The sequence below is a fragment of the Typopeltis vanoorti genome, chromosome 20 (assembly GCF_054136105.1).
Source record: "Typopeltis vanoorti isolate ZY-2024b chromosome 20, IOZ_Tvanoo_1.0, whole genome shotgun sequence".
Taxonomy (NCBI): Eukaryota; Metazoa; Arthropoda; class Arachnida; order Uropygi; family Thelyphonidae; genus Typopeltis; species Typopeltis vanoorti.
In genome coordinates this window covers 44198661-44217130 of record NC_143568.1, presented here as the reverse complement: position 1 = coordinate 44217130, position 18470 = coordinate 44198661, and the positions used below count along the sequence as shown (strand labels likewise).

Below are 18470 nucleotides of genomic sequence, written 5' to 3'. Positions count from 1 at the left end.
TCAATACAAAGAGTAACATTTAATTTCTTTGCTTATATTTCACTAGTACTTTTCAATAGGCATGGCTAAAACAATGTGATAAAAAACAAAAAATGTGAAAAATACAAGGCTCTAGATCATTGGTTCCCGACCGGTGGCACGCGTACCCCCAGGGGTATGTGCTGGGCCATTCAAGGGTACATGAAAAATAATTAGTAATGGTGGAAAAATCTTGCGTCTTTTGGGGCACTGAACAAAAGTGTTAGTATTTAAAAATAGCTATTTTAAAAACAAGGGTACAATTCATAGAAATGGGTTTAAAAGGGGTATACAAGAGGGAAAAGGTTGGGAAACACTGCTCTAGATCATGGGTATCCAACCTATTGGCTTGCCTGGGCCACACTGAGTGAAGAGGAATTGTCTTGGGCTGCATATAAAATATATAATATAGCTAATGTATATAAGTAACAAAACTTCCTTTATTTAAAAATTTTTTTTTTATTATAACATTTAAAAAAAAACGAGGGCAGCATAAACAAAAAACTAGTGATATATTTGGCCTTGTTTATGTGAAACCAATGCATCAGTGTCTGGTTCGATAAAAGTGGTTGCAATTCATAGTGAGCTCTCAAGATTCCCATCAGAAATTTTTGATCTAACTTTACTCTTTGCATGCTTCTTTCTTGAAAATAGTTGTTCACAAATGTATGTACTACCGAAAAGCAGTGATATGAATAAGCGTGATTGTGAAGTGAAGGATATTTTTCTCTAGGAAGGTAGATCTTATAAAAATCTAGCAAAGAGACATGATCAAATTTTTCTTTGAGTTGAATATCCAGTTGCAACTGTGTACATTCCATTTGAAAAGCAAAGGTAATGTGATATATTTATGCCAACTGAAAATGGAGTTGCAAATATATAGGGTGTTTCAAAAAGAATGACCCGATTTCAAATAATTATATTTAATAATGAAAGTGTAGTACAGTTATTCAAATTTGAAACAATTTTCAAAAGCGGACAAAGTACAATTTTCAAATTGTGACATTCTTTTTGAAACACCCTATACAAGAAAATTGATAATTTTTTCTGAAATCTTGAAACCTATTCTCAAATTCCTGTATCAAAAAGGAAAGAAAGACAGCATATTTTTCGCATCACATAAGAATGTTAAAAGTTTAAGATCTTATGAGGCTGCATTACTAACAGTCCAGGGCCGCACGCAGAAGAAGTAAAGCATATTGTCGTACAAAACATGCTGATTTCATTTTTTTTTCATGAATTCTATGTTACTCACCATTAAGTGATTGTTATTAATATTATTATTGGCATAAACACACAAATTTTCCAAATTCATATGTAAAGGTAAAACCAGTGCTTAGAGAAACATAAAAGAACTTCACAGCTTTAGTCAGAGACCAACCACTAACCATATGATGCTCTCCATGAGAAGATGAACAACACTTAAATATAACTGAACATGTATTATTCTTATGTACACATGCATCTATCTAAATTATGAATCTGAAATAAATAAAACAATTAAACATTAAAAAAAAATGGATGTTTGCAAGTATAGTAGTTGAGAAAAAAGCCATGTGTATGCAGATTAGCATAATTCACAGCTTACTTTGCTCCTGTAACTACTACAATCAGAGTATTTATTTATGTTTAATTGTTATTATTTAATGTAGATTCATATTTTTTGCCTTAGATAACAAATACATAAGAATAATACTGACATGTTCAATTACACTAAATTAGATAACTTTTACACAAAACACAGTTCAGCCACAGTGGTAATTTCATTCACCTGCCATCCCTTCTCTGCAATGGTTAGTGGTTGGTCTCTGACTGAAGCTGTGAAGTTCTTTTATGTTTCTCTAAGCACTGTGGTTTTACCTTTACATATGAATTTGGAAAATTTGTATGTTATGCCAAGAATAATATTAATAACAGTCACTTAATGGTGAGTGCCATAGAATTCATATAAAATAAATAAATAAAAAAGTGAAATCAGCATGCTTTGTGTGACAATATGCTTTACTTCTACAGTATTATGCGACACCTAAAACTGTAGGTTTTTTTTTTTTTTTTTGTCCTTAAGTTCAATTTTACAATCTGAAAAGCTTCATTTACTATGACTGCAGTAATGTGTGCAACTGGCAAACAATTTGATCAAACAGAACTGCTGTGTTATTATTAGACAGGTATCTCCATGTAGTTAAAAGACTCATTGTGGAAGATCCATTATTCACATAATACTTATCATACCTCTCCATAAATTCATTCACTGATGAAACACTCACATCTGCCAACTCATTCCACCCAATCACCACCCTCCAAGCAAAAAATCTAGTCCAAACAACTTTGCTAAATACACTCTTACGCAATTTCCAAGGGAGACCCTTCATTCTCTGTCTTCCTGCATGTACCAAAAAAAAAAAGTCTTCAGTGTTAATCCTATAAAACCTCTTTAATAACTTATATACCTCTTTCATGTCTCCTCTTTTTTGCAGCTAGTTTTTGAAGCACATAGAATTTCAATCTATTCTCACAGGAAGCATTCCATAGACCTGTGTATATAGTAGTCTTCAGTTTATCAGTATAGCACATAGCTTGTGATCTCTTCCCAAAGTGCATCACTTTACACTTGGCTAGAATAAACTGGCAGCCATTTACCTTTGCCTATATCGCTAGTCTATTTAACTGGTAATTGACTTAAGGAATTTGCAATGCATAAAAAGGATATTAATTACAGTAAAATTTAATGAATACCTTCAATATTTCAGCAATGTCACGTTGCCATCTTCAGGAACATACAATATGGTATGTGCACGCAGGCACTAACAAAAGCAAATAAGGAAGAAGGCAAGAAACTAATATTGTTCCTAAAGTCCTAATGGTGCCCCCTAGCAAGCTAACTGGGTTGTCTTGGCCATTGGGCTGAAGTTCTCATGCACCCAAATTTGTTGAGGTTTGGAATGTTTTTTTTAGAGCTGCTGATGATTCCATGAATAATCTTTCGTACTTGAACTTGCTGTGGTGTATTATTTTAGTTTTCTTCCAACGAATTCTATGGTGGGTATCTATAGCATGGTCTGCAAGCCCAGAGTGGATGTACTGGTGAAACTGGATGTAGTCTTTGTGTTCTGAAATCCTAATATTCGTTGTCCTGCCTGTTTAGCCAAAGTAGGACAATTTACAGATGAAAGGGACCTGGTATACACCAGGTAGGTCTAGGGGAAGTGATTGGTCTTTGATAGAGCGGATAAGGGATGCCAACTTTTTATATGGTCTATAACAAGAAGTTTGGTTATATTTTTTGAAGATATTGGTTATTTTCTCAGATGTGCCCCAGATGTAGGGGATGGTGATAGATTGTAATCTTTATTGTGAAAGGGGGCGGTTGTGGTTTACTGGTTTTTGTATTTTTTGGTGGTTGTAGCCATTGGCTAAGAAAGTGTTGAGGATGTGGTTTAGTTCAGTGGTTAGGGCATCATCATCTGAGCAGATTAATTTTGTCCTGTTATATAGTGTTTTTATAACCCCATATTGTTGTGAGGGGATGGGGATTGTTGGTGAATGTATCTGCCTGTATGGGTGGGTTTTCTATAAACAGAGAAAACCAAAGATCCATCAGGCTAGCGAGTGATTAGAGTGTCTAGAAAGGGGAGGGTGTTGTTTTCCTCTTTTACCAAGGTGAACTGGACCCTGGGGTGTTGGTTGTTTAAGTGTGTTACGAAGGAGTGGAGTGTATCTGAGCCATGTGGCCAAATAGCAAACACATCATCCACATACCGAAGCCAAATAGTGGGTTTTTGTGGGGCAGAGCTTAAGGCTTTTTGGCTTCGGTACATGGATGATGTGTTTGCTATTTGGCCACATGGCTCAGATACACTCCACTCCTTCGTAACACACTTAAACAACCAACACCCCAGGGTCCAGTTCACCTTGGAAAAAGAGGAAAACAACAACCTCCCCTTCCTAGACACTTTAATCACTCGCCAGCTTGATGGATCTTTGGTTTTCTCTGTTTATAGAAAACCCACCCATACAGGCAGATACATTCACCAACAATTCCACCACCACCCCTCACAACAATATGGGGTTATAAAAATACTATATAACATAACAGGGCAAAATTAATCTGCTCAGATGACGATGCCCTAACCACTGAACTAAGCCACATCCTCAACACTTTCTTAGCCAATGGCTACGACCCCCAAAAAATACTAAATCCAGTAATCCCCCCCCCCACCTTCACAATAAAGATTGCACTAAATCTATCGCCATCCCCTACATCCGGGGCACCTCTGAGAAAATAACCATATCTTCAAAAAATATGACCTAACTTCTTGTTATAGACCATATAAAAAGTTGGCATCCCTTATCCGCTCTATCCAAGACCAACCACTTCCCCCAGATCTACCTGGTGTATACCAGGTCCCTTGCAGCTGTAAATTGTCCTACTTTGGCCAAACAGGCAGGACAGTGAATATCAGGATTTCAGAACACAAAGACTACATCCAGTTTCACCAGTACAGCCACTCTGGGCTTGTAGACCATGCCATAGATACCCACCACAGAATTCGTTGGAAGAAAACTAAAATAATACACTACAGCAAGTTCAAGTACGAAAGATTATTCATGGAATCATCAGCAGCTCTAAAAAATGTTCCAAACCTCACCAAATTTGGGTGCATGAGACTGCTCTAAATTTGGGAGACTTACATCATGAGAACTTCAGCCCAACGGCCAAGACAACCCAATTAGCCAGCTAGGGGGCAACATTAGGACTTTAAGAACAATATTAGCTTCTTGCCTTCTTACTTATTTGCTTTTGTTAGTACCTGCGTGCACATACCATATTTGTATGTTTCTGAAGATGGCAACGTGACGTTGCCGAAATATTGAATGCATTCATTAAAGTTTCCTTTAATTAATATCCATTTTATGCGTTGTAAATTCCTTAAGTCAATTACCAGTTATGTATGACCAATGTATAAGCCTTGCTAGTTTATTTACATAATCTTCATCTACTATTGCTCTTCCCTGTTTTGCGTTATCAGCAAACAACTGAATATTTCCAATCAAATTATTTCCCTATATCATTGATGTACAAATTATACAACAGAGGGCAGAGTACTGAGTCCTGCATTGCATCACTAGTTGCCTGCCTTCTCCAGGACTCAACTTCTCTATAAACCATTCTTTGATATCTGTCCATCAGTCCCACTGCAATCAAATCACCAGATTCATATTTATCTCCATTTGCTCCAATTTATGCAACAGAGTTCGATGTGGAATACTGTCAAATGCCTTTGAAAGTCCAGCAGTGTCACTGAGTAGTCATTTCCCTTATCCAAATACACTGTTAATTATCATAAAAAGTAAGCAAATTACCATTGTCGTCCCTTATAAAGTATCATATTCCTATCCATCCAGTCCTTAATTCTGTCCATTACCAATTTCTCCAATAGCTTAACCACCGCTCCTGAGATGCTGAATTGCCTAGAATTTGCTACTTTTGTTTTCAAACCTCCTTCATGTAGTGGGACTATTTTTCCCCTCTTCCCACTCCACTGGCTTCAAGTGACCAATTAACCCACTTTATTTTTTCATGATATATTTTGTTTAATTTCTTTTAAAAATAAGGATAAGCACAAGAATGTATTCATAATGGTGGATCTTTGTTGATTTCTTAATTTAAGATAATTAAAACACAAATTGATAGGAATACAGCAAGACTTCATTTGTAATATCATTTTTCAAATTTCATGTTTCTTAAAAACTGATTACAAAAAATAAATAATTAAAATTAAACATAAAAAATAAAAAAGCAAATTTGCCAAAGCAAAAGAAACTAATCCCATTTTGTCTGATAGCCATAATTATTTCAATATCTGGAGTTTCAGAGTACAAACAGCACAAATCAGGGTTTCAAGATAATGTAATTCTTAATGCACTACTGTAAGATTTGCAAAATTTCATACATGTAAAGTGTCATTAAAGTCCTAATGCATTGTCATGTCTTTTAAATTCTTCATAATAAACTGAAACCCCATCAAGATCTATTAATTAGCAGAGATATGAGCTGAAAAATGTCAGTATGTTAAATTTATCCTCTTTCTCCCTATAACATTTCCATTAAGTGCATTCAACACCTGAGTTCAAGTGCTGTGAATCACCACCTGAAATCAACTCCTAAAAAAAAAATAATTTCTAAGACATGTACTGTAAAAGTCAGCTTACTTTGTAAGCGAAAACCCAGTTTCTCATCAGAAAATCCTATGAAATGGAATATGGCGAGGAATGCCAGTGATTAAAATTCCTTACCCCTCACTTCCATTTCTGTAATTGAAATAGGCCCAGTCTGTTGTTAAAGTCAATAATATCTTCTGCTTTCTAACCCATATGCCATGGGTTCCAATCTTACTGTGGTATGGGCACAGAAGTCTGTGAATATCTTTAGGTGGTTTAAGACTCCTATCACTTGATGCAAGACCATAACTTAGCTCATTGTAGACCTAAAGTGGTTTGAACAAGTACCATGTTTAGACTCTACAGCAGGACTTCAAGTTAATCTAATTCTAAATGCACTATAGATTTACAAAATTTCATGAAAATGTCAAATGTCATCATAAAAATAAAAATTTTAACTTGTAGATACTTTTACAATGAGGCACTAGTGTTTTCTGTTTGTTTTCAGTACTTTATGTAATGTACTGAATGTCTGTGTGCAAGAAAGAGAGAAGATAATGGTAGATATTAATGTGCTAAAAGCCTCATAACTCATAACTAAAACTATTTTTTAAAACCTTTTACCTTTCATTGCTGCTAGCTGCTGCTTTGTGAAATCATTGTCAGCTTGAAGAGATTCAATCTAGGTTAAAATCAAAATCAGAGAAATAAGTAAAGAAAAGTTTTTTATATATTTTTTAATACAACAATTTCATTTATACAATTGATGAGTATGCGTATATTTATCAATTTATTTAATATACACCAAGACCCCATGTAACTCTAATTTGATATAATGCGGTTTCCCAACCCTAAAAAAAAAGCACTAAATATACCATGATTCGATATAACACAGTTCTAATCTAAGTCTAAAAAAGCACTGAATTCATGCTGATTCAATTTCTCACTGTATTTCCCTTGGTATGTATATAATACGATTATTCCAGAACTAACCAGCAAAAGGTGACAATTTGTCGTAGCGCTGCAATTCCCCTAAGCCCTAAATCTGTGTTTGTCATGTGTATTTGTTTTCCCCATGCATCACGTAGTTGTTCATAGGCAGTGAAACAGTGTCCATGCTATCAATACAATTTGGAGTACTGCGTAAAACGTTATTTATTTGCTGTAATCATCGATATTATTGACCAAGGAAATCAACAAAAATTCTATTTGTTCATTAAAAATTAATCATTACTATCAATTTGTACATTATTCAAAATGAGCGAGTGTAAAAATGATAAAACAAAATTGATATGAAAAAAGTATTTCACTCAAAACTAAAATGCAGATACTCAGGCAATTAGAAAAAGATGAACGGCAAGTTGACATTGGAACTGCTTTAAAATTGTCTACTTCTACTATATGAATGATTTTAAAAAACAAGGACAAAATTAAGTGTTTGGCAACCACAATGTCTTCTGTAACAAAAGTAACCTGATCCAGAAGCAATCTTTTAGAGGAAATGGAGAAACTTCTTTCCATTTGGATTGATGATGAAACCAAATGCAACATGCCATTAAGTCAGGCAATAATCATGAAAAAGGCCAAAAGTATTTTTAATCATATTCAAATCAAAGAGAGGATATGAGAGAAAACTTTAAAGTTAGCAGAAGTTGGTTCAATAGATTTAAAAAAAAGAAGCAACCTCTACAACATGAGTGTCAAACTCGTGGCCCGCGACAAATATTTTTGCGGCCCAGCCAAACATTTGCCAATGATGGTAATTACTACATATAACCGTGTTGCATGCATTTCCTTCATACGCAGGCGAACCATTTCACCCACTATTTCTACCAGCTGATTATATACCTACTATCACGTACCACACCAACGTCTAGTCGTCAGTCTTGTTTGAACTGACTTGTTTGGTGTGCATAACAGGAAATATTTCGCTTTCGGTGAACAAGAAAAATAAGTTTATTTATGTTACGTTTATTAATTTGTGCAGTTATTTAGTGTCTGGTAAGTTTAAGTTCAAGTAAAAATATCAGTTTTTATTAAAATATTCTACTATTTTATGTTAACGATTATTAATTTTTATCAGTCCTTTGTATTCAGCATGTCTCTATCAAAACCAAGTGATAGTAATTAACGAAAAATTGCTGACGAATATTGAAATTTCCAAGAAAAGTGAGAATTGGAGTATTTTTGCTGTGAAGTAAAAAATAAAATAATCTGCTTAATATGTAATAATGTTACCAGTGTACCAAAGTTATACAACATTAATCAAAATATGATAATTACGAGGGATTAATGAGACAAGAAAAGTTGAAAGAGGAGCTCAAGTCGGGACTGAAAAAACAACAGTTCATATTTACTAAATTATCACGAAAGTGAAGCGGCAGTGCATGCAAGCTACATCTTGTCGGAGTTGATAGCTAAACACTCGAAACCTTTTACTGAAGGCGATTTCATTAAGGAATGTGTAATTAAAGCTGCAGAAATTATTTGTCCAGAAAATATGAAGGCTTTTCAAACAATCTCTTTGTCTCGAAATACAGTTGCAGAAAGAATTACTGATTTGGCCGACAATTTAAGTGTTCAGATCAAAGCAAAATCATCTAGTTTCGAAGCTTATTCCATTGCCTGTGATGAGAGTATGGATGTTGGGGGTGTAGCTCAATTAGCTGTGTTACTTCGTGCTTCAGACCCAGATTTCAACATTTTTGAGGAATTATTGGAACTAGTAACAATGCATAACACTAGTACAGGAAAAGATATATTTAATTGTGTTTTTGAACTTCTGCAAAAATACAATCACCCTCTGTCAAAATTAACTTCTGTAGCTACAGATGGAGCTCCTTCTATGACCAAAAAAAACAATGGTTTCGTGGCATTACTGCAAAAAAAAAAAAAAAAAAAAAAGTGAATTTATGACGGATCCAAGATTCATCATACGCATTGAATTATACATCAAGAAGTATTATGCGCAAAAGTAATAAACATGGAAAATGTGTTGACATCTATCAAAAAAATCATTAATTTCATAAAATCTCGAGGCTTAAATCAGCGACAGTTCTCTGCTTTCTTAAGTGAATTAGACAGCGCGTATCTGGTTTGTCCTACTATACCGAGGTACGTTCGCTATTTTGCTCCAAGATTCTTAAACAATTCTGGGACTTGAAAGAAGAAATATGTCAGTTCTTAACTAAAAATCAAGACACAAGCCTGTTTTCTGACAGTGTGGTTGCAAGATTTATCCTTCATGGTTGATATAACAAAACACTTATGATTTAAATTTAAAACTGCAAGGAAAAGATCAGATCATTACGAACATGTGCGACCAAGTTAACGCATTCAAATGTAAACTAGTTCTTTGGGAAAAGCAGTTGAAAACTGAAGATTTAACATACTTTCCAACATGCAACATGAACAAATCAAGTTTAAGTGAAACTGCATCGTATCAAAAATACACAGAAAAAATTGTAAGCCTTAGAACTGAATTTGAAACAAGGTTTGCAGATTTTAAATTTTTGGAAGACAAGTTGTCTTTGTTTTCTTCGATTTTTTCAATAAATATTGAATCAGTACCTAATCAAATGCAAATGGAGGTAATTGAGATCCAGTGCGATTCAGATTTGAAGGCAAAATTCAGAGAAGTTGGTGTGCCTGGATTTTACAAATATTTACCTGCCAGGTTTAAAAATACTCGAAAATTCGCATATGAAATTATATCCATGCTTGGAAGTACTTATCGGTGTGAGCAGTTATTTACAATTATGAAGGGAAATAAGTCTCCTGTCAGATCCAGAATTACTGACATTCACCTTGGATCAGTTTTGAAAGTAATCACTGCAAACAAGATTTCCCCCAAAGCAGGAAAGATAGTATCAGAGAAGAGATGCCAAGTGGCAGGGAGAAAACATTAATTTTATCATTAATAAACCTGCATTGTTCTTGTTCTTTTTTTTATATGCACAGCTGTACTTTTCAAAATAAACCTGCGTTTTTATGAAAATTGAAGTTTTTGTTTGTTGCGGCCCACATAAACTTAAACCTCGTTTATTTGGCTCGCGTTAGCCTTTGAGTTTGACATGCTTCCTCTACAACATTCGAATCACTGGAGAAGAGGCGAGTGTAGGTACTGAAGATGATTCAGATATCCTCAGTAGTAAAAGTTTGGTGACGATAACTGAAATCGTTGATCAATTTGTAGCAAATGATCCAGATTTTGAAAGAAGTACAAAAGCAAGACAAGGCATTTTGGATGCGATCTCTTGCAACCAACAATTGCTTAATGAGAGAAAAAGAAAATGACACTAGCCAACTTCATCACTAAAAAAAAAAAAAAAATATCAAGATTTTAATTCATTTACACATGAACTCCAACCAACACTGAACACATTTTTCTTATTTCTGCATCTCGAAACCATACTTTTACACTGGATTGTATTAAGTTATCCTTTGTATCACAATTTAATTTTCCAAGTATTTTTCACTATGGTCCACAAATTTTTTATTGGGCGAGTTACCTGGCCACTGAAGCAATTGGATGTTGTGATTTTTGAGGAACTCTTTCACGTTTTTAGAAGTGTGGCATGGAGTGAGATCCTGTTGGAAGATGAGTTCTTTGTCTTTCTGGATCTGTGGAACCACTCTTTTCTCTAATATGTTTATGTATTGGTCACTTTTCATCATATCATCAAGAGGCAAAAAGTGATCCTGGACTGTCATGTGTAAAACAATCCCAGCACATCTTTTTTATCTGGGTGTTTAGGAGCTTATTGAAGGTGGGTGGAGAGAAAGCCAATAATTTTATTATTATCATTTATTTATTCGTATGGAGTTTCCTCCCCTTTTCTCCCCCATCCCTATTGGGGCAAGTTGAGCCCCCTCATGGGGGGTTAAGTATTTATCGCCGTAGAACCATGTGTGTTCACGGGACCAGTTTGCCTGCTTGCGGGATGAAAAACACCAGATAAACAGGCAGAAAAAACTCTACTGCCTGCACCCAAGACCGGCTAACTTGGCAGTGGCTGAGGAAGATCCTCAAATTCCTCACATCTTCGACGGGAATCGAACCTGGGACACTCCTTCCCCAGTCATATGGTTGCGAAGCGCATAGCCACTAGGCTAACTGCATGGACATTATTATCATTAACAGACCTCCATGCACAGCTCATCATACCTTGATTTAAATGCATTTACTGTCCCTGCACTCACCAGAATTAGGCAATACATTCCAATCACCTAACACTTTCCATGCAAAAAATCCATTCCTCACTCCCACCTTATACAGCTTCCAGGGATGGGCTCTTGTTTTCCTCATGTCTCCAGATAGTCTATGAATAATCTCATCCACGCCAATATGGTAATCACCCCTTACTAACTCATACGTCTCTCACTTCTTCCCTCCCCTTTCTTCTATCCACCACGCTCTGCAATTTGCATTTTCTAAATCTGTCCTTGTACACCACATTCCAATCACCAGATACCAACTTAGTCAACTATGTCTGGAACCCTCTCCAACATCTCATCATCCCTTTGAAAACCTGGGAACCAAATCTGTGCAGAGTAATCCATATGCAACCTGATCAAAGTCTTGTGCAGTGCAATCAAAATATCCTTACTTATGCATGTCAAGTGTTCTCTATATCATTCCCATAATCTGCTGTATTGTCCTCACAATTTTAGCAAAATGTCCATGAAATTTCAAGTCTCTATGAACCACAATCTGCAAATCCTTCATCTCCTCCACCTTCTCCAAAATATCCCCACCAATCGTATACTCCCATCTTTGCTTATCAAATTTTAAAACCTTTCATTTTGCGACATTAAACTGACATCCACACACTCGGCAATTCAGACAGCCTATTTAGGTCCTCTTGAAAAGCTACAACTTCTCATAACTCTTCCCAATTTTCCGCTGCAAACAACTGCATATCACCATTTAAGCCCTCTCCAATGTCATTTATATACAAATTAAACAACAATGGCCCTAAACGGACCCCTGGGGTACACCACTAGTGACTTTCCTCTTTTGGAATATCACTCCCCCCACCCCCCACCCCACAACCTGCCGATACCTATCAGATAGCCAATCTCCAATCCAATGCATCAATCCATTATCCAGCCCCATCTGTTCCAATTCAACTATGTTCGTCATGTGGCAATCCTATTGAAAGCCTTTGCAAAATCTAAATACAGGAAAACCTCACTTAACGAGACTAATTAATCCATCAATTAATGCATGCTAAGCGAATACAATAAACAATAGGAATAATTATAATTCATCCATGAGTTAGCATAAATTTGGAAAAAAAAAGAGAGTATAAACTACATTAGAGTATAAAATCATCAAACTTAATAAAAATCAATTGCTTAAATTTTTATTTAATGTCTAAACATTGACCGAGCTACTTTTTTACAAAAATATTAACTAAAGATGTTTTAATTATGCTCGACTTTTTCATCTTGTCATGCAATTCGCGATAGCTGGTGAATGCTTTATCAAGATTTTGGTGGACTTCGAAGCTACGTTTCATATCAGGATCAAACAAAATCTCCTTAGCACACTCAATGTGATTGAAAGCTACTGCAAGTTCTTTTGCAGTTAGCTTCTTAGTTGTAACATTCTCTTTTTGTTCTCACTCCTTATCTTCTTCTTCATATGCATGCTGTTATTCTAGTTGAAGGAGAGCATTCTCGTTTAACTGTTCTGAATGGGAATCAAGCAAGTTTCTTTTCCAATTGTGCTGATTTCTTCAATAATGTTATCTCTTGGATTTTGCACATGATAAACTAACATAGGCTTGAGTTTAAAGTCTCTTTCTGAATTGCCTCCTAATAAAAGCGTAAGACAATCTTTAGATACTTTGTATCCTGGTTGAGATGCTTCAGTTTTAGCTAGGAAAGTTTTTGTTGGCATACGCTTCCAAAAGAGACCAATTTCGTCAACGTTGAATATTTCCCATCGTCATAATCACCCTCCTGAGTTATTCTTTGCAATTCTTCAGGAAATTTGGCTGCAGAATCTTTATAAGCAGTAGCAGATTCCCCAGTTATTCTTACATTATGCAGTCCAGTTCGAATTTTAAAATGGTCAAACCATCCTAAAATATTTCCTCTTGAAATTTGGTCTCTTTCAATGAGGTGAAAGCTTTTGGCCTGAATTTGGTTATAATCCTCAATCCACAGTGACAGAGAAGATGCTCCATCTCAATCATTAAATGGCTTCAATTTCAGGTGATCGGCATGCTTAAAGATTTAGTAGCAACTTTTTGTTGTTCTTTGTATTCTTTGCTCTTATTTAATATAGTCTAAACTGTAGACTCGCTGTATCCTAAGTCTCGAACAATCATTGTATTACTAGCGCCACTTTCATGTCTCTTAATGACTTCCAGCCTTTCCGCTCGATGCAGACTGGCAACAAAAAATTTCGCATAACATAAAAAAATCGTGCTAACTGATTAATCACTCACTTAAAGCAGGAAATAGTATCATTTCACATTAAGTGGGGGTTTTCCTGTATGCTACTGTATATGCATCACCCTTGTTGTATTCATCACCTTATAATAAGTAAGCAGATTACTAAAGCATGATCTTCCTTTAGCAAGCCCATGCTGTCCATTAAAGATTTTCTACTGCTGTGCACCCAGTTTTGAATCCTTGTGCTCACTAGCTTCTCCAACACCTCGACCACAACTCCAGACAAGCAGATTGGCCTATAATATGAAGCCTTAGTTTTATCACCTCCTTTATGAAGAAGAACAATTTCACAATCTTTCCATTCCTCTGGGACTAGGACTAATATAAGACTCATGCTAAAAAAATAAAGGTTGTTAATGACCTAGAACATTCCCTTCTAGACATGCAGTGATATATACACATATAATATATACATATCATTAAGTCCCATACCTTTGTTGAAATTGAATTTGTCAACTGTTCACATACCTCCTGCTCATTCATCATCAGTGGTTCCTCTCCCATTCCATTCCTGCTGCCCTTTTTGACTACCTGTCACTAAAAATTTATTTCTTACAAACTAATTACCGAAATTGTGACCAGACTGTCCTCCTTGAGGCCTTTACCATCCAAAACACAAACTGGCTTCACTACTCCAAACTTCTTTCTACCAACGTTCTTGCCCTTTTCTTAACAATTCTCCCTCCAAATATACTGTGGATGTCGGCACTCTCCTTGACAACTCTGACCAAAATCTCATTTAAGCTTCCTTCTCTACGTTAAAGATACTAAGCAATTTTATAAACTTGGTTTTGATCCTTTTTTCCCAGGTAAGCAAACAAGCAAGTAAGTCAAGTTTGCACCTGAAGTATTTTCAGGTCTGAGACAACTCGTGATAAAGGTGGAGTAAGCTCTGATCACTTTCTTGAGTATCTCCCATAATGCAAAACACATCTCCTTTGCGGACATGATTGATGCTATGCATTAATGGAAGGGCCACTACCCAGACCAGTTTTGACCTTTATTGAGTTCTCGTCAGTGGGAGCCAGACCCTGAGATGCCAAGGTAATAGTAATGCAGAACTTATAAATTTTACCTATACAAGTTGCCACAAGGTGCTTGGACCTTATTAAATAAAAATCTCAGGATGAGCGAAAGATGTAGAAAGTTTTTTTTTTTTTTTTTTTCCAACCTTCACATCCCATGGTCTGGCTCCCACTGACGAGACCTCGATAAAGGTCGAAATCAGTCTGGGTAGTGGCCCTTCCATTAATGCATAGCATCATACGTGTCTGCAAGGAGATGTGCTTTGCATTATGGGAGATACTCAGGAAAGTGATTAGAGCTTACTCCACCTTTACTACGAGTTGCCTCAGACCTGAAAATACTTCAGGCACAAACTTGACTTATTGGCTTGTTTGCTTACTTGGGAAAAAGGATTAAAACCAAGTTTATGAAATTGCTTGGTATCTTTAACGTATAGTATACCAAGTTTAACGTATAGTATAAGGTTAAAAAATTTTTTTTTCTTAGATATAAAGAGCTAATAAGCTTCATTTCGGCGATATAAACATTATTTAAATTAAGGGGATGTTAAATCCCACATTGTTTTAAAACCGAATAAGAAACTCAAAGATTGGAATCAGAGGGTTTCATGCCGATATAGAAAACTATAAAGTATTGGCGACACTAGTGTTAGCCAATGCAAGTGACCCTAGTATGTAGTACAATACCGGACAACTCGTAACAAAGGTGGTGAAGTTCTGATCACTATTCTCAGGTATTTTCCATAATGTAAAAACACACATTTCCTAGGAAATGTATAATGTAATAACATAATATAATAACAGCATACATTTCCTAGGAAATGTGTTTTTACATTATGGAAAATACCTGAGAATAGCGATCAGAACTTCACCACCTTTGTTACGAGTTGTCCGGTATTGTACTACGTACTAGGGTCATTTGCATTGGCTAACGCTAGTGTCGCCGATACTTTAAGTTTTCTATATCGGCATGAAACTCTCTGATTCCAATCTTTGAGTTTCTTATTCGGTTTTAAAACAATGTGGGATTTAATATCCCCTTCATTTAAATAAAAATTTTTCTACTTCTCTACAGTTCACCCTTTGCCCAGCCAATCTCAGCCTCGTACCCTATAGCACTATAATTGTGCCAACTGAGATGACTTCAGGAATTTTTATGCTGTTTTTCTGTGTGTTGAGGCTTAAGTGCTGTGAAGACATTATGTTGTGGAGGTTTAATGGAATATTTTCAGCACTGGGAAAGGATTTAAACTAATTTTAATGCTTCCAATATTTCGTCCCAGTCACTGAGACATCTTCAGGGATTACAAATAAGTTTTGTAACAACACACTCAAATACAATACAACACTAAGTGAAACACGTGGGTGACTCTCAAGTCCTATCTAGGTGGTGTGCCCTCTATGGGCATTTGTAGGTGGCCTAGGATGTAACATGGGATCTCTGATAATTAATGTTTCCCAAATTTTGGGAAGTTTCATGCAACTGTATTTAAATTCAGTAGATTTCTGAGTGCCGCTGTAGATTCTAAAAACAGTCTTTCTTTTTTTAATTTATTATGGTGGAGCATGGTGGTTTTTCTCCAGGAGATCCTGTGGGTTGTATCCAAACCATGGTCTGCGAGGCCATAATTACAGATGTATGATTTGTGTTCTTCTAAAGGGATGGTTGCTGATCTGCCTGAAGTAAGCCAGCTTGCAGGAACAGAGTACTTTATATACTCTGAGAGAGGAGGGAGATGATCTTTGGTGGAATGGATTACGGTAGTAAGTTTACAGTGGGGCTCAAATACTGTGTGGAGGTTGTACTTTTTTAAGGATTGGCTATTTTTTCTGATGTGCCACACATGTAAGGTATGGTGATGGCATTTCTAAAGTCCTTCTGAAGAGATGAATGGGGGAGAAATTGATTTTTTTTTTTTTTTTTTTTTTAAATTCTGTAATCGCTGTTGCCATTGGAAAAGAGGGTAAGAGGGTGCTGTGTATTTCTAATTTTAATGTTTTCAATATTTTCTCTCAGTAATTGAGACATTTTTAGGGATTAAAAATACTTTTGAAAGCCAACCACATACACAACACCTATATTTCCAATGGCTACAGCAATTACAGAATTAAAAAAAAAAAAAAAAATCAGTTCCTCCCCATTTCCCAGCCATCTCTTCAGAAAGACTTCAGAAATGCCATCACCATACTCTACATCTGTGGCAGCCATCAGAAAAAATAGCCAGTTCTTTTTTGTTGTTTTCTTAAGTACAACCTCCACACAGTCTTTAAGCCCCACTGTAAATTTACTACCCTTATCTGTTCCACCAAAGATCAGCTTCCTCCTCTCTCAGTGCCTGGAGTATATAGTGTGTCCTGTTCCTGCAAGCTGGCTTACTTTGGACAGACAGGCAGATCAGCAACCATCTGTTTAGAAGAACACAAATCACACATCTGCAATTGTGGCCTTGCAGACCATGGTTTGGATACAACCCACAGGATCTCCCGGAGAAAACCACCATGCTCCACCATAGTAAATTCAAAAAAGCTATTTTTTAGAATCTGTGGCGGTGCTTGGAAATCTACCGAATTTAAATAAATATGGAGTATATAGAGTACCCTGTTCGTGCAAGCTGGCTTACTTTGGACACACAGGCAGATCAGCAACCATTCATTTAGAAGAACGCAAATCATACATCTGCAACCGTGGCCTTGCAGACCATGGTTTGGATACAACCCACAGGATCTCCCGGAGAAAAATCACCATGATCCACAATAGTAAATTCAAAAAAGAAAGACTGTTTTCAGAATCTGTGGCGGCACTTAGAAATCTACCGAATTTAAATAAATATGGTTACATAAAACTTCCCAAAATTTGGGAAACATTAATTATCAGAGATCCCATGTTACATCCTAGAGCAGCACTTCCCAAACTGTGGGCCACGGCCCCCAAGGGGGCCATGAAATAATGAAAACAAATTTAAAATGTTTTAAGACTAAGTAGATTTTTTTTTTTATTTTAAAAGAAACGTATTTAACTTTTATTATTTCTTTTTTGTTATTTTTTATATTTTAATGGAAAAATTCGCACATTGGTGTTGGTTCACAAACTTTGCTTCCTGCGTATTTCGGCGCTTAATGAATATTAGTAAATATTGTTTATTCATATGTTTAATTTACTGGTTGGCTTCCTCTCACTAGATTTCCCCATCAATGCTGGAGTGCATAAGTATTCTGAGCTCTTCCTTCATTACATCAATGACTTTTCTTCCTTTTTCTGACTTCAAATCCTATTCACAGCTTCAATGATAACAGTACTTCATCATTCGATAATCTTTGCCATACTTTAATGTTAGATGCCTTGACTTGAACACTGACCCCCCTCAACATCCTAGAATGGAGTAAAGACAACTTAGTAAAATTTCAATGCCAAAAAAAAACTCGCGTCTGCCTATTGCAAGAATTGCAAGAAAAACCCTTCCCCATCCCCTATCATTTTTTATAATGTTCCAGTTTCCTTTCAAAATAAATTTTCTCTTCTTGGGTTGACTGTCACATTCAGTTTGTTCTGGCACAAACATTTACTACACATCTCTCTTTAGCTTCTAAAAAAGTTTGGTGTTCTTTTTCCATTCTAACATTACTTCTCTTCCTTTCAACTTCTAACACTATCTCAGATCTATCCAACTTTGGAGTACTGTTCCCACATTTAGGATGGAGGACCCCAGATCCCTCTACAAATTCTTGATATTCAGAAGAGGACAATCAGCTTAATAGATGACCCTTCACTCAGAGATTTCCTTCAGTCGCTTTATCATT

General features: G+C 36.0%; 1 protein-coding gene across 3 annotated transcripts in view; it reads right to left on the bottom strand.

The window, feature by feature from the left end:
• The window catches only part of Slmap (Sarcolemma associated protein), a 545241-nt gene that overhangs the window by 283130 nt on the left and 243641 nt on the right, over positions 1-18470 (bottom strand). For all 3 annotated transcript variants that reach the window (XM_090409867.1, XM_090409869.1, XM_090409868.1), the window contains exon 11: positions 6805-6862. In XM_090409867.1, coding sequence (XP_090265993.1) covers positions 6805-6862 — 58 coding nt within the window. The remainder of the gene's footprint in view (positions 1-6804; positions 6863-18470) is intronic.